The sequence below is a fragment of the Arachis ipaensis genome, chromosome B1 (assembly GCF_059453495.1).
Source record: "Arachis ipaensis isolate K30076 ecotype BB chromosome B1, ASM5945349v1, whole genome shotgun sequence".
In the NCBI taxonomy this organism is placed as follows: domain Eukaryota; kingdom Viridiplantae; phylum Streptophyta; class Magnoliopsida; order Fabales; family Fabaceae; genus Arachis; species Arachis ipaensis.
In genome coordinates, this window is record NC_142436.1 from 18757640 (window position 1) to 18779694 (window position 22055).

Genomic DNA, 22055 nt, shown 5'->3' on the forward strand with positions numbered 1-22055 from the left:
AAAAAATTTTGTTGGTCAGCGTTAGTCCAAGTCACAGATAATTTGCGTAGGTATGGGCAGGTGCGAATTTTGTTGTGATCCCTATGTATGTGGGCGCTGGCCGTGCGTCACCCATGCCTTCCTCAACCAAAATGCACTTGTTTTTTCATTTTTCAACACCATTCCACTTTCAATCCGGTATGCTTTAATTTATTCAATTGTTAATTGATAGATATATAGATTCTTCGTTCAGTTTTCATATCCTTTTCTCATCATTAGCCTTTTTCCTTTTACTATATTTTATTCCCGCCAGAAGCAAAAACAAGAGTTGGCAAACAAGCTCCATCTGAGAACGAGACAAATAGAGTTGTGGTACTGTGCGTGGTTTCAGAATAAGAGAGCAGGGTAGTAATTCAATTTTTCTATGTTTTAAATTTGATCACTTTTAATTAAAAATGTTGAATACTAATTAATGAATGTACACGCAGGACAAAATTAAAGCAAATGAATAGGTGGAGTGTGCGGTATTGAAAAAGTGGTGTGAGAGGCTCAGAGAAGAGAACAAATGGCGTGAGCCGTGAGGCACTGATGTTGTTTATTGGAAACAGTTTACGATTTACATACATTATTATTATTATTATTATTATTATTAAAAATCTACTACTAGTTCATTGCTGAGAAGAAGGAAAGAATCTAGTAGAGAAGAAGAATAAACCAAGAAGAGGAACTCAAAAGTTAAGTGTCAGAATAGAGAAACGAAAAATGAATGAAGAAAAAGAAATCGTTACTCCCGTTTTGATTTTTTAAAATTTACAAAAATTTAAATATATGAACTGTTATTATTAACCATTTGTATTTAACAAAATTTTAAAGTCTCACTAAATTGAAATCGTTATTATTGATTTTCTTTTTAAAAAATGTACTTTTTCAGGCATTTTTAATAGTTATTGCTGATTTTGAAAAAAAATTTAAATTTTAATTAATTAAATTATTACTAACGATTTTTTTTCTAATAACTATCAAATATTAACAAAATTTACTAAGAAATCCTAATATTTTGATAAATGTCACCTCTGAACAAAAATTTACCTGTTTGTATGCTTATGTTTAATGTTTATGAAAATATTTAATAATAAAAAAATTAATAAAAAATAGTCAAAATTTATCTTATTTAATATTTATTTATTATTATAAATATTAAATAAGATAAATTTTAGTTTTTTTTTTCTAATATTATTGAATATTTAATATATTAGAAACTTAAAATGATGTGTTTTTAACTTGTTTTACAATGACATTTCAGTTGAGAATACTGATAATCTAATCTAAGAGCAGGTATTTAAAGCCTGACTTAGTTGCTTCTTAGGATGCCTATTGCCCCTATTAATCATACCAAGTGGCATAAGTACCAAACCATGACCAGTCAATATCTCACACAGTTACTTTTTCGGTGCAAAGAATCTCACACGATTTAAGTACACTCACATGCGCGCCAGGATTTAGTTAAAGTGGAAAATCAGGGTGTTTTTTAATTGATGAAAATCTTAAAATATTACATGTGTAAATACTTAGAATGAGTGAGTTTAGGGTGTTGCAATATTTAGAATTAGAATTAGAATTGTCCAATCTATCTTAAAAAAGAACAAAAGGGTAGACTCACATCAACCTCTCCCTGTCGAAACAGGGAACACTACATTAAGTATTAGGTAAGGCAAAACCACGTTCGCATTCCAATAATAATTTGAAGATGAAGAAAACGCCTTGTTCCTCTTATCAGAAGAACCACCTGATTGGGTCTTTCCCAAGCCCAGGGGCACCAAACTACAGAGAGAAAGGCGCAGTGATAAGTTCCCAAAAAGGATGGAGCTCAGAGAGAGTAGCAAAAGCTTCAAGCAGCAGCATAAGAAGACACACAATGTCTGGTCTCACACCCTTCTACAGCGCCGGCGGAAGAACAATGCCTTCCAAATGGGACGAAGCTGAGAGATGGATTTGTAGCCCAGTTTCTTCTTCTTCTGCTGACGTCAGACAACCTCATCAGCGTAGACCCAAGTCCATAAGCGGCCCAATTGTTGATCATGGTCAACAAGGCCCTCAAGTGGCGGCTTGTTACTACTCACCTTCTTCTTCTTCTTCTTCTATGGTTCCGATTCGGCAGGGTTTGGTTGTGAGGAACTTGGTTGTTGGTTCACCCTTCTCCACCGGCGTGCTTGCACCGCTTGCTGTTTCTGTTCACCATTATGATGATGGAATGGATTCTTCTGGTAGTCCTCTGCTCCACGCTGCACCGCTCTGCCCTCAACACTCATGTCACCCATCGTCTCCTCTCTCCCAAGGTAAAATATATTTCTACGTCAACAAACATCTTCTATTTAATTTAATAATCATCATAAGAAATTCACTTATTTGCTTCATTTATAGCTGACTAAATATTATCATTTTAAATTAGAGAAAATATTTACTTTAGTGTAGTTTATAAAATTACACTCGAATTTTAATTTAATTTTTAAAATTTTAGTTGTTTTAATTTAATCTTTAAATTATTTAATTGATTCGATATATCATTTTATATTTATATTTATATTTACATATAAAAAATATATAATTTATATATATACATTTAATAAAATTTATACATATTAGTCAATAAATTTATATTTATTAAAATTTATGAACATAAATTGATAAAATTTATTTATTAAAAATAATTAAATATTTATACTGATTAAAAACTATTAGTCTCACAGAATTTTTATTTAATTTAATTAATTTTTATTTTTTTTATTTTTAATTATCATCTTTTAAACGATTTAGGCTTGAATTTTTAGGAGTTAGAATTATAATTTAAAAATTAAGATTTATTGTATACGCTGGTTGGGGTGCTGGTAATCTGATGACTGGTCAGAGGGATAAAAAGAGAAATTGTGACTTTGAAAAGAAAAAGTAAAAATAAATAAAAAGATAATTTTAAAAATAGTTAATGTTATCGGAAAATAGATAATTTTTTTTTTTTTTTATTAAAGGTATTATCCCTAACCTTTTTCATAGGGTTTATCTCAGACCTTGTAATCCGTGCGTGTCGACATTCTGCTTTTAGATGTTGGTCTGATCAATACTTACTACTTTACTAGTCACACCAAATTCTTTGTTACAGACGTACAGTACAGGCCAATTCTGTATTCAGTATTCGCTGTTTATTTGTTGTCCAATTTATTTTTTATAATAAATTTCAAATATTTAAAATTTATTAAATTTTTAAATTAAATATTAACTATTTTTTTTTTAATAATTAAGCACTAAATTAGTAAATTTTTAGACATCGTAACACCTACAGTATATTTGTGTTTTTAGACACACCGATTTACATTGTGTAGTCTCAGCAGTGTATAATGTATAATTGTATATCACACATTCAGTAAATTAATTTTACGAAAATGTTTAATAATAAAAAAGAATTAACCCAAAATAGTTAAAATTTTACGAAAAATATATTTGTGTAATACGTTATTTTTAGATTAGAATAATATAATACACTATTAAAGGATATCATAAGTGAGTGACATTTATTTCTTCTCACTCTATAAATGAAATTGTTAATAACGATTTCTAAAAAGAGAAATTGGAATTGAAATTGTTAGTTACGATTTTTTTTTAAATTTACTTTGAATTGAAATTATTATTATTAGCGATTTTTTTTATATTTCATAAAATTGGTGAAATCATTACTAACTATTTTTCTTTTTCAACAATTATCCTATATTAACGAAATTTATCAATAAATCTCAATATTTCAGTAAATCTCACCAATATTAAAAAAAATTAGCCGATACATTATTATGTAATGGTATATTATTTCATGTTTAAAAAAATAAAAAGTGTACCACTGTACACAGAAGTTTGATAAATAGATAGATAGATAAACAAAGAAATACTAATTTGTATTCTTTTAAAATGAAGAGTAGAAGTTTCTACAGAATAAAATGAAGGATGAGTGAAGATTAGTATTTTCTAGAAAAGGAATATTATATATATAACTTGAGATTGAATATGTTGCGGGAATTGGAATCTGCTAAATAATGAAATACAGGGTCTCATCCAAAGACACCACCAAATTTTGAAAGTTCGGTAACACTATTGAGTATTGAGATTCTGTGTATACGTAATGAATTGGTTATTACTTTATAGCAAATGTGTGACACTTTTTCTGTTGGACAAATTAATGTGAACTATGTTGCATATAAAGAAAGAATTTTTCTCTGTATAAAAGTCTCAATCATTAGGATGATATAACATTACCTTCAATGAACACAAGAATTGAATTTGATTTGCAGATTTACTAGATAAGAATCACGATGAGGATGACATGATGTTCTCAAAATGTGACAAAGGAACACAAATGAGCCCTGCAGATGAAACAGAGAGTGATCTGCATTCATCTCCAGAATCTTGCACCGGTTCAGCCATGGTTCAACCGGGTTGCCATTCCCCTAAGCTTGAGGTCAGAGATGTGCAGGTTGATAGCCAAGCTACTCTTATCAGGGGATCCAAAAGGCACGCAACGAAATCTCTGAGTTGCCACAAAGAGTTCAGAGAAAATAGTACAGAAACCAGCCAATTTTCACCTTGGGATATTGGAGACTCGGCCTCAGACATTTCCAAGTATTTTCTTTCTAGTTTCTCATAATTGCATCTAGCATAAGGGATCATTTGCATAACTCTTGTCATTCATGTGTCTCTTTTTATTAGTCTAAATTTTTGGAAAAAGTGATTTTATAACGTTATTTTCATGTGAATATTCCGTGAAAATTCGTGTTAGAAATATAACTATTCATATGTCTCCTCCCATCAGTTTAAATTTTTGGGAGAAGTGCGGTGTCATAATAATCTCCATTGCTTATTCAGGGTGCAAAAATCACATGATGTCGTTTTTGTATTTGTAAATTTATGAATGTACATTTATTCTGAAGCAGGTTAAAGAGAGAGGAAGCCAAAATAATTGCGTGGGAGAATTTGCAGAAAGCAAAGGCCGAAGCTGCAATACGCAAACTTGAGGTTCTTTTATTCAACAACATTTCTATATTTCACTCTCTCTGCCTTAAGTTTAAAATAAATTCATAGTCAATGAGTCAATAACAAATTATTTTGATGCCCAATATTTAAATGGTTATCCAATTAAAAGAATGAAAATTAAGAAAATGGTGTGGACAGATGAAATTGGAGAAGAAGCGATCATCATCAATGGATAAGATTCTAAGCAAGTTGAGAAAGGCAGAGACAAAAGCTGAAAATATGAGAAGCTCGATCCCTGAACAAGAAGAAAACCGGGCTTCCAAGAACTGCAAAGTGTTTTCATTCCCGATATGGTCCCCAATCAGCTGCTTCAGCACCCATGCTGTTGCTGACTGAACCACTCAAGTCATTATGATTTTGACCCTTTTTCCACAAGAATCTAGTACTAGTGTTCTACATTCTTGTCTTAATTCATGCCGTTTCATGCATTTGTATATACCACACTTGTTTATGGGACAAACTATATATTCGCCTTTTTTATTTTTCTCATTCTTATTTTCTATGTGGAAGTAAAATAGTAAATATTGTTGGGATTGAATTTGAATCATGCTCCTACATTCATTTCACAAAGTAACGAGTATTTTATCTCTCTCAAAACAAACAAGTGTCTTTCTATTACCAAAAATATTCAGTGACCAAATTAATTTTATAATCAAGTCTAACAGAATACTTCTAACCGTGTTTACTCCCTTATCTTACTAGCTCACGCACTCACTCTATCTTCTTTTCCTTCTCTTTTCCTCCTCCTCCTTCTATGTTTTTTTCCTCCAATTTCTTTTATGTTTTTTCCTTCTTCTCCTAGGTTGTCTTTTTTTATACCTTTCTACATGGTCGCCTTCATTTTTTTCTTATATTTCTTTGTTTATTTATTTGTTTGTTTCTTTGTGTATTTGTAAAAAAATTATAAAGGGTAAAGAAGAAAAATAGAAAATAAAAAAAGAAAAATTTTATTACAAAAATAAAATTTATAATGATAAACGTATAAAATTTTTTAAAAATAAATATAACTTTTTTTTTAAGAGAAACACAAGAAAAAAAAATTCAAAATCATAAACACAATTTTTTTTAAAGGTAAACACAATGTTTTGAAAGTAAAAGTTTGAGCTTCGTGTTTACTCTTAGATCTCGCATAAGCTTCGTAATACAGATAGATGGGAAAAATAATACCTGTAGTTGATATTTCATTAGGGCTAATTATAAGTGGTTATTGTCTATTGTTGATACTTTATACATAAGACATACATATTTGATGGGGCTTGGACCTTGGAGATAGTGATTAAATAGTGTTTTGAGTTTTGGGACTTTTTTTTTATGTAAGACAAATGATTCTCCAATGTTATCATAATTTTGATCTTCGTTCAGGAATTATAGTTGCGGATAAGAAAATTATTCTTTTGAAATAGAGAATTAGAGATATCCTGAGCTAGGCTTCGGAATGGTTTTGTGTTTTATGATTCTGGTGTTTCTTTGTTTTTCATTTTGTGCGATATCCGAATTTTTAAGAAATGTATTTAGAATTTATTTCACTTACATTTTATTATTTTAGTTTGCGTAAATAATTAAGTTTCATTTGCTATAAATTGAGTTTAATTATTGTAATTCTTAATATTTTATGATTAATTTTCATTTGTGCCAAGCTCTACTCCCTTGAACAAAATCATTTTTTGTTATATTTCTTGTTGTTAGTGATATTATGGTACGAATTTTGTGTATGCAGGGGTTGGTTTTGGGTTTGAATTTGTTTTGATAGTTGCTGGTAGTTGTGGATAGTGGCTAAATTTTGTGGAATTTAGGGTTATTTTGTTGCAAACAAGAATTCAGTTTAAATTTGCATGGCATATCGATGAGTCGTACAATTTTGGATTTTGAAACATCAACAAGCCTTGTAACTTGTAATATGTATCAACTTCGCTATGTAACCAACACAAGTCCATAGCTAACTCCTCCCAATTTTTATTGGGTTGGATCAAAAAATCTAATTCACTCAAAAAGCCACATCCCTAATTACCTAAGGTAAATCCTAATATATCCAATTTACCAATGTAAACCTAATTTACACATAGGATTATCGTGCAACTACATCCCCCAACCTCTTCACTTCCCCCCAACCTCTCCACTTTCAGCGCCGATCAAACCTTCTTCCCTATGGTCCACGTCTGTCGCCGCCATCAACCGAAGTCAGCGTTGCTGGAGCGCTGGTCGTCGACCCAAATAGGGGCGCTTCGAAGTCACCCCTGCGCCACACGGTGCTGTTGCATGTCACGGTCCGAGCTCCAAGGAAGACGCATCCACTCCTCGACTTGCTCTGCAACAACTCACGCCACTGTTGGAGACCACCCCTGCACCACCGGTTCTGCTGCATGTCACCGTCGGTCCTCCATTGAAGATGCATCCACTCCTCATCTTGCTCTGCCACAACGCACGCAGCTATTGAAGACCCACCCCTGCGCCGCCAGACAACTAGCAAGCGCTACCCCTGTTCGTCCTGTGGAGCCCTAGCCATCGCCGCTTACAACCTCGCCACCTAGACGCGTTGCGCACCTTGTCTTTCCTCCAGCGCCGGCGCTGCCATACAGGGTTAGTAGTTATAAACATTTTTGATGAACATGGATTCTTCCTGGTTTGAGATAGATTAATACAAGATAGTTCTTCTATTTGTGTTTTTTTTTTTAAAAAAAATTGAGTATGGATTTGTTTCTGCTTATATGTCCTGTGTGTAGATGGTTTCGAAATTAGTCAACGTATAATTTGCTTTTGGAAATATCTGGTGCTTATTCCTGTAGACTCAGAGCGATGTCTTGTAATGATGAGTTAAAAATGAGAAGTAATCGTAGTAACTGAATGTCACTTTGGATGTGTCTTCAGAATTATATTTTGCGATGTTTTGTCCGGCTGAGTAAACGTGAATTTTCATGGACTGTTTCTGGGTTCACCTAATAGGTATGGTTGTCACTAATTGGTTTTTGTTTTGTAATGTTGCTTATTCTTTGATGTGAATATGGTTAATAGATGTTGCTTTCGAATGACTGCATGTGGGAACCCAATTAATTCTTGGATAGTTGATTGTGTTGAGTAAGCAAAAACAATTAGTTGGATGTTGTAATTTGTTATTGTTGGGTTTTGTTTTGGTTTATGGTCTAGGGAGCGACAAGTGCAATAGTGTAAATTCAATTTAAAATTGTTGTGTCTTGTGATCAAATTTACCTTTTATGGACCGTTCTTTTGAAGTAGCTGTATGGTTATGAGAATTTGAATTTATTTTGTCCATTTTGCCAAAAGTGAGATTCGTAGCTGCTTTGTCGCCTGCTGTCCTTTACCATGCTGTCGTTGATTTGATAAGTGAAAATTATATAACCTAAAGGTGGTTCTGAACCACCTTAACTATATTATAGTAACCATCATCACGTTCTCCCTAATTAAGATTGATTCTTTTACTAGACATAGATATGTATATAGGTGGTTTCTAGTGAAAAATACTCCTTGTCTTAAAAGAGTAAAAACTACCAATATCTCACCTTTGTGTTATTATGTTTGTATTGTGGTCCAATTGCTACTGTCTAGTTATCATGGCGGTAATTCTAGATATGGTCATTATAATGTGCATGCATGCATGTTAATTGTGCCTTCACCATCATAGTAATCCTTTGATTAATATAGGTTGTTATTGAATTGCTTCATGTCTTCTTATTGTTGTACCTGTGACTTAGTTGAGCTAGAAGAACTAGCAGGTGAAGCTTGTTTTTTTTTTTTTTTTTTGGCTGAATCGGGTTTTCGTTTATAATTTTGCACTTATCTGGAAGCAATGTGTTATATTATGTTATAATGGATGTGTTTTCTGGCCGAAGTTAAGTCAGTGGATGTTGGTACTCTTTATTGTTGGGTTATGGTTTGGTTTAGGGTCTAGCGAGCAAAATGTGCAAAGGTTCCATCTTCAAATTTACTTTTTTGTGCAACGTTCCATGTTTCTAACTAGTTGTAGGGTTATGGGACATTGAACTTATTTTTTGTTGACTTTGCAATAAATGAGATTCGAAGCTGCTTTGTTGCCTGCTGTCGCTACCCATGTTGTGCTAATTTGTTAAGTAATAATCATCTCATGTAAAAGTGTTTCAGAACCACCTTAACTGCATTACAGTAACCATCATAAGGTTTTTCCTTACTCAGATTGATTCTATTACTATGCATATATATAGGTGGTTTCTAGTAGTCCTCATTTATCTACATATGGTTAGAATAGTGTGCATGCATAATATGGAAGTTGTGTCTTGAACACTATTGCAATTCTTTGACTAATAGAGATTGTTATTGAATTACTCTATGTCTTGTTATTGTTGAACGTGTGACTAAGTGATCTAGAAAACACAAAAGGTGAAACTTGTTTTTTTATGTCTTATTTGGTTTTTTGTTTATAATTTTGCACGTCACTGGATGCAATGAGTTCTTAATTTTGTTAAAATGGATGTGTCTTCTTTCCGAAGTCAATATCGTATGAACCGTCACACGGTTGGTGTTACATGTATGGTTATCCCAATTTGAATTTATTTGGTTTTTTCAGTGTTCTTTACTCTCCATTGCACTAATAGAGATTGCTATATATTGACTTTATTTCTTCCAATTTTTTGTACCTCTGACTTAGTTGAATTTGGAAAATACAAGAGAAGCTTGTATTTGGATTTAATTTGTGGTCTGTCCCCAGAAACCACCTTGAATACATGGAAAAGATGGTAATACGTCGTTCACAAATTTGTGCTCTTCTTCTAGTTTGTCAGTTCATTTGCTTCAAATGATCGCGTCATATATTGATAGAAAGTATTGGAGACAAGGTGCTCACTATACTACATTGTGGATATGTTCAAGGAACTGGAAACAAACCAGGCCCAACGAAAGTTAGAGGAGATAGAAGTAATAGGTTTTGGTTTCCTGAAACTTGTCTCGAAGTGGCCTGTGAAACAAGGCAAAATGGTTTCGTTGGCTAAGACCGACAACACTGAAACAAGCACGATGCATGTAAACCACGGAAACATCCGCATTGAACCCGAGCTGTTTCAATGTGTTTTCAAAATCTCGCCCGATGGCGAGTATAACTTTCTGTGTTCAACAACATTCAAACGACTGAAATAGTTTCGGTTTCCATCCTTCTTCTTTTTTAATCCCGATACCGCAGCTCATTTTACGCTATTTAATAATCCTACATGTTGTAGTGGACGACTTCCCAGCATTCGATCGCAGGAATGCTGCCCATGTCACAATTAAAAAAAGATTTCACCGGTTGAAAACTATACAACTTAGACGTTTCATCAACACCTGTGCTATGAATACTGCAGACGACATGATGGAGTTCAGGAGGCATTTCATCCTGCTTGTGCAAGATGTTCCTGTGTTTGACTGTGACTGTGCAGCACGTCATCTCGCCGTGGCACATCGATACAATACTCAATGTTTCTAATTCGCGGAGATACCGATGGCCTTTGCACATTTTTCAATGGTTAGAAACGGTGATCAAGAAGTATCAACTTAAAAATAACAAGTCCTGTGAGGGCTGCATGTTCGCATTGCTGGTAACCTTTAAACTTGAAAATGCCATTTACTCTGACTCAACCTTGCATCCTAGCACTTATATTGTGTCTGCAATTTTCCTAGGTATTGTACTTCCAGAAACTAAAGCATGGTAAACTCAAGACATGTCAAGAACCGGAGCCGTGGCTAGCTGCATGGACTGCCACAGTGCTTAGCGCTATGGTAGCAACTGTTTAACCATAGGTATTCAGTGAAGTGAAGCTAAAAGTTTTCTATAGCGCAAAGAAATTTTTTGAGTGTTTAAGGTTTTATTCTAGTGTGCATCTGAGATTTATCTTGTAATTCTTCTCACATGACCTTTCATGGACCTGACATTTATGGTTGTTTCATCAGTTAATAATTACTTCAATTTGTCGGTAATGGTAGTTTAGTGTGTTTTCAATCGTACAATGATGTGCCCTCGCTGGATGTGTCTTAGTCTGTGTGTGCCTTCTAACTAGTTGCTGCTCTGAACAGGATTGCGGCAACACCAGCGGAAACGATGGTGGGGTTGTCGAAGGACGTGCAAGTAGTGTCACAATGAATCCGGGTCCTAAAAGCGCAGACCTACACCATGATGCATGAGCATCTTAAGCACTTTTCATTAGCATTTCTTATAGAAAAATTGTGACATTTGCTTAATAATTATATGATTTTCAAGGCTTTTCTATTAGTACATTGATTTTCTTGGTTTCATGATTCTTGTAGGAAAATTTTAGGAAAAGAGAATCAAAAGAATAAGGAGGAACCAATAATTAAAGACAAGTGCAAAGAGAATTTGTAGATGCTGTCAACCGTGACCTCTTCACACTCCAATAAACATAACTTGAGCTAAAAAAGTTTAATTGACGTGATTTCAGTGGCGTTAGAAAGCCAACTTTCAGAGCTTTCCAACAATATATAATAGTTTATACTTTTTCTCTAGCATCGTGGCGCTAAACGCTGCGACATTGGCGTTTAGAGCCAAATCGCATCCAGCATCACCATTTCATGCGGGAGTCCCGGCGCGAAACGCCTGACAAGTAGCAAGGAAGAGTAGAATTGCGTAAAAAAAGGTGCCAAATGCCACTAAAGTGGTGTGGAACACCTACAAAAGCCCCAGACTCGAGAAATCTTTGTAATTAATGAAGATTTAAAGACACCAAGATTAAATTACAAGGAAGATCACTAGTTAGTCAAGGAGTCATTAAGAAAAGATTTGATTTGGTTAGATTTAATTTTGTTTTGATTTAATTTGAATTTGAATGATTAGATTTGATTTTGTTTTGATTTAGTTTAAATTTGAATTCTAGGTTTAGTCTTAGAGGTTTTACTATAAAAGGGGACTTCCTTCCTCCCCAAGGCACACGCTCTCCCTCATTTCCATTCTCTCTCCATGTCTTTCATTCTTATTTAGTTTTAGATTTTACATTAGATTAAGATTTGGAATTTTTTGTACTATGGACAACTAATCCTCCATTGTTAAGGTTAGGAACTCTATTTACTTTGATGGATTAATAATTATTTGTTCTTCTACTATTGATTAATGTTTTGATTATTGTTTAAGAATTAGTTTCGTTCTTCATCCTAAGAATGAATGATTATTGGGAAATAACTATAATTCAACTTGAATTCTATTTGAGTCTTGGAAAAGATATATCATTAGAATTATAGCTTGAATCAAATCTCTCATAATTCCTAATTGTTTGGACTTAATGTGGTACGTGACATATAACTGCATTATGCTTTTGGGTTCTTAGGGTTGTGTGGCATATAAATCAGAATTTGAACTTCACCCTCTAATGCAATTGAGTGATCAAGGGATTGACGGTTGGTTAGGAATAGGAATTTAATCACTTGGGTTATCTATGAACATAATCTTTGCATGATCAACGTAGTTAACATTGAATATTAATTTGGAATTTAAATATCTCTGACACCTTAACTATATTTATCATATTATTTTCTTAACCAATTTTAGTTTGCTTTTATTTAATTCTATGTTTTTATGTTATTTGCTATTGAAACCCTAAATTTTGATTGTCTGACTAGAATAATCAATTGACTATTGTTTGCTTAATCCATTAATCCTCCTGGGATCGATATTCACTCACCTAAGTTTATTACTTGGTATGACCCGGTGCACTTGTCGGTAAGTTGTGGATTGTAAATTCTGCACCACACAATAAAGAAAGACCTTTGGGGTCAACAAGAGTGAGTAGACATTACCATTTGACATATATTTAAGTGGCATGTTTCAAACATAAAACAGGAGAACTGTACCACTTAAAATTTCTAATTCACTACTGATGCCATTTCTTATATCTTAGGAAGACATGTAATAATTTACATTTATTTGGTTGTGGGATTTTAAGGCACTTTATGGTTGTTGTGTTAGAATAATTTGGTGTTTTGAATTCAGGAATCTGATAAGGGAGGGGGAGTTAGATACGGCTCAGTGAGCACAGGTGCACCTCCAGTTGCATCGGATGGGGATGACGAGGACGACGAGCCCATTGCCAAGAGACTACGCAGGAACATTGAGCAAATAAGAACACCTGAACTACATATGACAAAAGGGGACACCGGCACAACCAATCAGACAGACACAAGAGTTAACCAAAAGTGAGTAGAATTTACCATTTCACGGATGCTTAAGTTGCGTGTTTAAAAGTTAAACCATGAGAACAGTTCAACTTACCTTGAAACAAGTTACTGGCGAAGTCATGTTTTAAAAAAGCTTGATGACATGTTGTATTGATTTATCTTGCATTGGTTGTGTGATTTAAAAGCACTTGTTTGTTTCGTGAACAAATAGGTTCGTGTTTTGATTTCAGGGATCCACTAAGAGGGGAGGAGTTAGCAGGGGCTCAGTGAGCACAAAAGCAGCTTCAGTTGCATCCGACAAGGATCACGATGACGACGACCCCGTAGGCAAGATACTCCGTAGAAAAACACAGTTGAGACAATCACCTCAGCATCATATGATGGAGAGGGACACCGGCACGACTAGCCAGGCAGAAACAACAGAGCAACCAACTGTCCCGGCCGATCCTGAACCCAAAATTCCGTCAACAGCATTGGTGCAGTATTCAGGAGATGATGAATACTTTAGTGAATTTTTTGACAGGCAAGTGAATGATAAGCAACTTTGTGCGGATAATATGAATGTATTATTTTATTTGCTCCTTAAAATGATTAAAGGTTGCCAACCTCACATAATTTAATTTTGAACAGTAATCCTGATATCTTATCTCAGCGAGATCCAGAGTGCCAAAAGTTATGGGTAGATATCGAACGGCATTACAGCCTTAAACCCATTAACATGGATCCAATCCAAACCATTTTCCCAAAAGGTTCTTCTTGTCGTACACCCAATCCATAGCGCCCCTCATTCTCACTTGGGATAACCTAGATCTTCAAAACACCAACATCGTACCCCTCGGCCTATTCATCCGTTACTTTGGGGGCAAAAACTTACTGAGCGGGATGAACAATGAATCAGAGGGTGGGGTGTGGACACATCTCTGGTTAGCCAGCAAACAGTGGCGTCGTATGAGGGTAGACCACACTTAGTCCTAGCAAGGGAGGACTTGTGCACGCTGAGACCACGTGCTTGGCTCAATAACATTGTATATAACCGAAAATCATGTTACTCCAATTTGTTTTTATATCATATTTTGGCGACATTAATTTTTTTTAAAAGCTGGTGATGTAGGTGGTGCATTGGATGTGTTGCGCTTTCAATGACTCAAGATTAAAAAGATTCACATATGACTTTTACTGCGTATGTCCGAGGATATAGGTAAGAATACTTTTATATGAATCCTTTATGTACAATAGATAGTATGAACTTTTACAACTTCATCTTTGGACAGGAAATGGTGATGGTATAAAAAATCTGATGGACTTTCAAGACGGGCCAACTCCCATGTATGTGGGATTGGGTTAACACTATGGTGCCGACACCAAGTATTTCGACAAGGCAGCAGCTGCAAAGAGAAAATGGGTTAGTGTGTTTACCATATGATACGTTACTTCCATCGTTTCAACCAAACAACCAAGATCTGTTCTTGTCGAACCGTGTATGTAATCTGCCTAGTTACCATTACATGTTGTTGTAGTGGTTTTTTCTCGTATGTATGTCCCGTCACTGGTGGGGGTATGCATTCGATGTCTCCGAAAAGAGGCTTTTCGTACTACATAGTCTACATACTAAATCACATGATGCATTACGGATGAGGCTAGATGCATATGTGGTACCAGAATATCTCATTACTTTCTTACTCTATTTAACCCATAGTATTGTATTATGTGTAAACTTTGAATGCATTTCAGGAGAGGCTCATTGAAGACATAGATCAAGTGGCCATCCCCACGAATAAACTCACTAAAAGAGGCATGCCTTGCACATACACCTCTGTACCAATACAACCAAATGGGTGAGCCTTCCTCAAAGCCTACGAATTTCTTAAATTGTAAGTGTAACTGAGGTGCAAACAGGTTCTCCTAATACAGTCCGTTGTTTCCATTGACATAGTTTTGATTGTGGTGTGTACACAATTAAATTCATGGAGTACTGGACCAAAGGTGGGAAACTAAATGAATGGAATTATGTGAGCTTCTAAATTCTAATGTTAAATAACTGAATATCTAAACACACATCACTGTCTGTCACTAAATGCGGTTATACAATACTAATTTTTGCATGCAAGACACCATCAAGCTATACAGGCTGGAAATAATGCTTGATATCATTCTGTGTAATAAAAATTTAGCCATTGGAGAGGCACTGGATGCCTTTGACAACCGTTCTCAACCTGCTACCTGCCGCAACCAACCTAGGAACAAACGTAAAGAGGTTAGGACACCGTTCATAGCACCTGGCACAAAGAGCATGCTATGGCGAGCAGCAGGATTACCAAAGAAATCGCCCACCAAAAGGAGCTAAACATGGAGAAAAAAATATGCATATAACATTCTTATTTACCTAGTCTTGGGATACCCACATAGGCTGAGCTATTTTTTGTTAGAACTTGAAATTTTTCTTGTCTTGCACACAGCGACTGTTTGTTATAGATTCTTTTGTTGTTAGCGGGTACTTGTTTTGTGAACCTTATTGAACTTGGTTGGATAATTCACTAAGAATGAATGTATTATGGATATGAATCCTCTCTATCAGAGATTGATTTGTTCTATTTTGCACATGATAAACACTTGATACGTTTTAAAGAGTTTTAATTGTCAGTGACCAAACATGTTGATGTTTCAAAGAGTTATTTCTGCATGTGTCTAGGTATGGACGTATCTTCTAATACAGGTGTCCTTTGTTCTATATGGATGTGTCTCCTGACGAAGGTGTCTATTTTAGTCGTGTCTTATTCAGATATGTCTATATACAGATGTGTCTTCAACTAGAAGTGTCTTTTTCTAGATGTGTCTTTTGCTTCTTTGTTTAACTATGTATGTGTCTTCTGAGGAATGTCTCTTTTTGGCCATGTATTTGTCGAATGTGTCTACTGATGGATGTGTCTTCTGCTATAAGTGTCTTCTTCCAATGCGTCTTTCGTGTTTTCATGTATCCATGGATGTGTCTCCCGAGGGACATGTCTCTCCTCGTCGTGACTTCTTCGGAGGTGTCGATTAAGGGGTGTGTCTTCTGTATATGTGTCTATTTATAGATGTGTCTTTCACTTAGTTGTCTTTGTTAATCAATCTAAAGTGTGCTTCTCTGGCAACGGATATGTCTTTTATCAAAGATTCTTTTTTTGGTCGTTTAGTTCCTTTTGCTTAGAATCAACGTACCATTCGCAAATGTTGTTTATTAAACAACTATGACAAACTGAAACACATGCTAAGTTTAATAAACCTACTCTCATTGTCCTCCACATCACACGCATATAAAAATCATGATTATTTTGGTGAGCCGACTCAATCTTAGAACACTTTAATATTATAACTGTATCAATAAAAGACAGTGAAAAAATAATGATATACCCTTAACTTAAAATTGTTTATTAGATCAAAAACCTGAATAATTAGTAACAGAGTAGTGAAAAATATAAAAAAAGGAATTCTACTTTAAAATCCATAATTGAAATTCTCCTAAGTATTTCCAAACGAGTTTAACAAAGACATGAATGCGCCATGTTCCTGTGATGCTAGAGTATGATTGACTGCTTCACCATTTTCCTAAAATAAACCAACAAAAAAAAGCATAGTCAACTTTATCTAAAAATTCATCTTAACAGTGAATTCAAAATTAATGAAATGGTAAACACATATCGGAGGTTCATTTTTTTTCTTTCTTCGCATAGATTTGATCAAGTTGTCCAATTCAGATCCAAGCCTCTTTAATCTCGTTCGACCTTGGTTGCCAACTTTGAAGGACCTCAAATGTCATTTGCACCAACACCGGGCTGACTCTGTGTCCTCATGCTGTTCTGTGTAGTTGCAACACCTTTGGACCCCAAATTCGCACGATAATTAAATAGCTTGGCTCTTAAATCGTCAAGACCCGAATGTAACATAGCCGCCACTTCTTCACAGGTCACAAAATCCTGGGCAACATTAAAGAAGTGTGAACACAATCCTCTGAATAAGTTGTGGCTTTCTTCCGATCACTTCTCATCGTGGCTACTCTTGATGAAAGTGTGTTTGCGCTGTAGATTTTTGCTCCATCGAGGGAGAACATAACAAGATGGTACTCTATCTACTCCATAATAAAAGAACACAAAGGAAGATAATGGCAACAAAGAATACCTCTTGATTCAAACATGTTGCACTCGCAAAATACCCTGTATGTCAATGGGTCAAACTCGACAAGGTTCGTGCATTTTCTAGGCTCCCTATAAAGTAGGTATTGCTCATCCACGGTCACACAAAACAAATCACCATCTTGAGTCACACCACGGACTGAACAATCCCCTTTTTTTCCTGAATTTCTATTGTACCTCCCTAAACATAGAGGTTGTGTACTCATGCTGAAATTGTCTTTCAATTGTAGAGCTGGATGAGCAGGGGATAACTCCTTTAGAATCTGCAGTATTGTCTTCCAGTTCTTTTTGCTCATTAGTCCCAAGCACGTTGTCATACTCATACACAAACTGAACCAACCTACTCTTGTAATGTAAGAAACCACCGTAAAAAGCGTGCATACTCTCATTCTTCTGGGTACTCCTCGTACCAGCCCAAAATTCACCTTGAAAATAGACTGGAACCCACCTTTGATGATCGTTATAAAGGTCTACAAAAAATATGCAAAAAATAAACTCGTGAACAAAATAGACATCAGCCTTCAAACAGAGACAACAAAAAAAGTATCCAAGTATATTATAACTCATCCGATGAAAACGGAACCTAAAATCAAATATACTAAAAACAAAGCTTCATAAAAGATCTAGTCTCCAAAGAAAAAAATAAAATCACATGACAAAATGAACCTGATAGCCATCTATTGTGCTCTAGGTTAAACTCAGCAATGAATCCAGCCCAATCCTTCTCGAAAGATTTCACAGATCGGGCATTCCATACAGTGCCAGTCATTTTATCATGTATTTCTCTGTACCGAGTATATCCTCCCAACTTATATGGTATCTTCTTTAATATGTGCTATATACACCATCGGTGGTGAGTATTTGGAAGGACACTCCTAATAGCACCCAACATGGCCTTGCACTGGTCCGTAATGATGGCCTGTGGGGCAGTTTCGATGCACTTCAGCCATTGAGTAAAGACCCACTCAAAGCTACGTATTTTCTCATTCTCCAACAAACCACATCCGAGCAAAGTGGACTTTCCGTGATGGTTGACACCAACAAAAGATGTGAACGGTAGTTTGTGCCTGCAATAAAAACAGCCACAAGTAAGAACTCACGATAGTGTCAAAACAAGAAACCTTTCAACAGATACACAAACACACACTTACTCGTTTCAACTATATGTTGTATCAAACGACACCACGTCTCCATAATACTCGTAGGATGCCCAACACCTTGTATTTACCCACAACGCACTCCTAAACTTGTTAGATGCGTTCACATCTACTACATAAAAGAATTTCGGGTTGATCTCTTTCATTTGTGAGAAATAGCTCAGCATTTTCTTAATATCTGCATTTTCATCAGCACAATGCAGATTGCCAGTAATGTAATTCCTCACATCCTTCTCTGAGTAATCCAAATTCGACGACCCACCAACCTCGTTCGCCAGTGCGAGGTAAATCTTGTTGGGCTGTATGCCAGCCTCATCGTTGTCCTCAATCACACACTTGGCATGCATGGTCAGTTTTCTGTACTCATGGTAATGGATAGATTGCTTAGCAGGACACGAGTGGGTATGCTTCAATTCTAATTTCGACACTATCTAATTATCCTTCTGCCTATCAAATATCATGTACATCCTTGCTCTGCATCTCGCGTTATTATTTTCTTTACCTGGGATGCTGCCTTCACGTGAGACTCCTGATAACCTTCACGATTGCAATGTATCGATTGGTTAATGGGTATCCTTGATTCCTTCCTTGTCTTGTCAAAGTTGGTGTTCCTAATCTTATTCACGAACCCAACTTTCTTTGCATAGTTAGAATAGAACTCCTGTGCCTGCTGCAACGAAACAAATCACAATCTTATGTACGGGATTTCCTCTAGTTGAACTCCAGTGTGATACAACAACTGTAAATCCATTCAGAGAAAATAACATTCAATACCGAACACACTTAAAACTAAGATCATATCACACAAAAAGATAACCATCCTCTATTCAACACCCGAAAAACCTCTTTTACCATCCACTTATTCATTCATAACACCAATTAATAAACAAACATAGGTACAATAATTTAAATCAAGAATATACATGTTAATACCTAGAAAAAAAAATGTAACCACGGTTGCAAACATAAAAGCAACATGGCGAACAAAAAAGGAGAAAGAAAACACATCATATGTCGAAGTTGTCGCATCATGCTAGCATAAAAGAAACAATATCCACAACAATTCTAATTAAATAAGCAAAATCACAATACTTTCAACCAAGAGTATCACTTTAAATACCCCAAAAATAAAATAAAAAACCAATTTGCATATAAACATGACCCTGAGAGAACATATAGAGAGAAAGAAATACACCATACATCCAATTCTCCCATCAAGCTATCATACACAAGACCAACACCAATTATACTACTCACACAAAACTCACCTTGTCAACACGTTGAGTATCATCTTCACTCAGAGACGGGACATTGATTTCGGTGGACTTAGAATGATCACTCATATCATCTGAAGTGTCATATGATCCTTGTACACAAATTGATGGATCATTCGACGCCATGTGGTCCATTCGCCTTCAACAAGAACAACTACACCTTTTCATATGGAGTTTGAATACTATTTGTCAATGAGAGGGGTTGTTCACGTTGCGGGAGTATGTGAAGGCTGTTCACCTTGCTCTTATGGAGGTGGAACGGTATGGCTCAACAGAGGTGGAATGGTATGGCTCAATGTGCATCGACGACAACTACGACATCTACGGTGTGTTTGGGATGCGATATCGGTTTGTAGGATGAGTTTCTCTTTCACGGAAATAGTGGTGTCATGAACGGGATCGGGGTGTGGCCGGTCGACGTCGATCAGTATGCGCGATGTTTCGGTGATAGCCAAGTTCAAGGAGGAAAAGATGATCAGAGAAGGTTATAGAAGATTTGGGGTTGCGTGACTCTTCTTGCTTCACGTTGCAAATATTCAGTGCGTGAAAAGGTTAGAGAGGATTAGGGGTTGCGTAAGTCTTCCTGCTTCACGTTGCAAAACTTCAAGGCGGTTACAATCCTAATTTTTAAAATTCTAATTAATGGATATCAACATCAATACATTCCTAATTTTTATTAAAAAATTCTAATTAATGATTGTTGTCAATAGTTGGCAGATTTAGTCTTGGTCACCAATACTTTTCCTATGTCTATATGTGTTCATAAATTGTAATCTGTAAGTATAACTTGTAACCACCATTTATGATATTTGTAACGGCTAAAATGTACATGTATGTAGTTGAGGAAATGTAAATCTAAATAAAAGTAAGTGCTAAATTAGTTTGGAAGGTTATTGCTAGTTTACTTAAGGTTAATTTCAGAATTCTCATGGTTGATGAATGCAAGAAAATAAAATCAGCATCAACAAGCCTCACCAACAACTAGAACACTGAAGTTTATGAGAAATTTTGATGTAAACACTGAAAAATAAATTATTTTTAAAGTTATAGTTACATTAATCAAATTAATAAAGTTCAATGAAAAAGTTGGATCATTTTAAAGAAAATTAATAGCTAGGGATATAAAGAAAAAGAAGTATTGATCCTATATTATCCTATTAAAAAACAAGTAGCATATTCGTTACAATCCAGATTAGAAGAAAAAGGTACTTAAAATGAATGAAATGTGTTCCATGAATGAATGAGTGAAATGAAATACTTGGAGTGGTAAGAACTCATTGGCATCCTCTGTTTTTTTTGTGTGTGTGAGAGAGATATATAAAGGTTGGTAAGTTTGAGGGACAAAATGTTGCTAGGTGTTATTCTACTAGTGTTAATGGAATTTATTGTTGGTTTATGATATGGATGAAATTGATTGTGTTTTGGTAAATTTGATTGTTGAGTATGCAAATTCAGTAAAATTGTGAATTAAGTTGCATGTGCTTAATTATGCTTGGAATTAGATTGATTATATTAATGATTGTTAATTTGTGTTGTTAGATGATGCTTGGAAAAAGAACGGTAATAAATTAATTAATGTGACTAGACAGCTACTTGGATGGTAGATTCAGGATTATGAGATAAAGTTCATGAATTTAACTAGAAAACTTATTAACAAGTAATATTAGGATTATTGATATTTTAAGGTAATTAGAAGGGTTAAGTGTGATTTTGGTCCTTACGGTTTAGGTGCAAAATTATTTTGTCCTCAACTTTTTTTACATACAAAATCGTCTCTAAAATTTAACGTAGTTTTAAAATAATCTTTTTAGACAAATTAATTTTTTAAATGACAAAAATACTCCTTCTCTCTCTTCTCACCACCACCATCACCCCACCCATTATCACTTCATCACCATCTGCACCATCCCACCCACTACTACTCCATTACTATCTGTTCATGAATCCAATAAAAAACCCAACCTTCAACAACAACTTCAAATAAATCAAAATCAAAACAATAGTTCATCACCAAAACCATCATCATTAACAAGAAACAAGAAAATAATCATTATCGTCAAAACAAACATTAACAAGCAAGGGAGGAAAGGGGAGGGGAGGAAAAGGGCGGCGGAGGGCAGGGAGCGTAGGGAGGGAAGGGGAAGGGAGGCGCGGCGGTGATGCTGGAAATGCAAGGAACACGACCACCGCCATTACTTCCCCAAAGACGATGAGGAACACGAGGGCGAGGGCGAGGGTGAGGGCGAGGTGCTGCAAGGCGAGGG

At 35.3% G+C, this 22055-nt stretch overlaps 2 protein-coding genes and 1 pseudogene across 2 annotated transcripts; 1 reads left to right on the top strand and 2 right to left on the bottom strand.

The window, feature by feature from the left end:
- The first annotated feature begins 466 nt into the window (after nucleotides 1-466).
- LOC148575863 (uncharacterized) lies at nucleotides 467-5509 on the top strand. The gene is made up of 4 exons (XM_088501205.1): nucleotides 467-2315; nucleotides 4311-4638; nucleotides 4950-5031; nucleotides 5188-5509. Exons 1-4 carry the CDS (start codon nucleotides 1727-1729, stop codon nucleotides 5383-5385), a joined length of 1197 nt encoding a protein of 398 aa, XP_088357331.1. The 5' UTR covers nucleotides 467-1726; the 3' UTR covers nucleotides 5386-5509.
- Nucleotides 5510-16815: 11306 nt separating this feature from the next.
- Nucleotides 16816-18129, bottom strand: LOC148575864 (protein FAR1-RELATED SEQUENCE 5-like; annotated as a pseudogene).
- A 66-nt stretch (nucleotides 18130-18195) lies between these two features.
- Nucleotides 18196-19917, bottom strand: LOC148575865 (protein FAR1-RELATED SEQUENCE 5-like). The gene is made up of 4 exons (XM_088502593.1): nucleotides 19786-19917; nucleotides 19020-19187; nucleotides 18539-18900; nucleotides 18196-18427 (listed from the first exon to the last, which is right to left on the bottom strand). The coding sequence occupies exons 1-4, from the start codon at nucleotides 19915-19917 to the stop codon at nucleotides 18196-18198; spliced, it is 894 nt and encodes a 297-aa protein (XP_088358719.1).
- Nucleotides 19918-22055: the final 2138 nt, after the last annotated feature.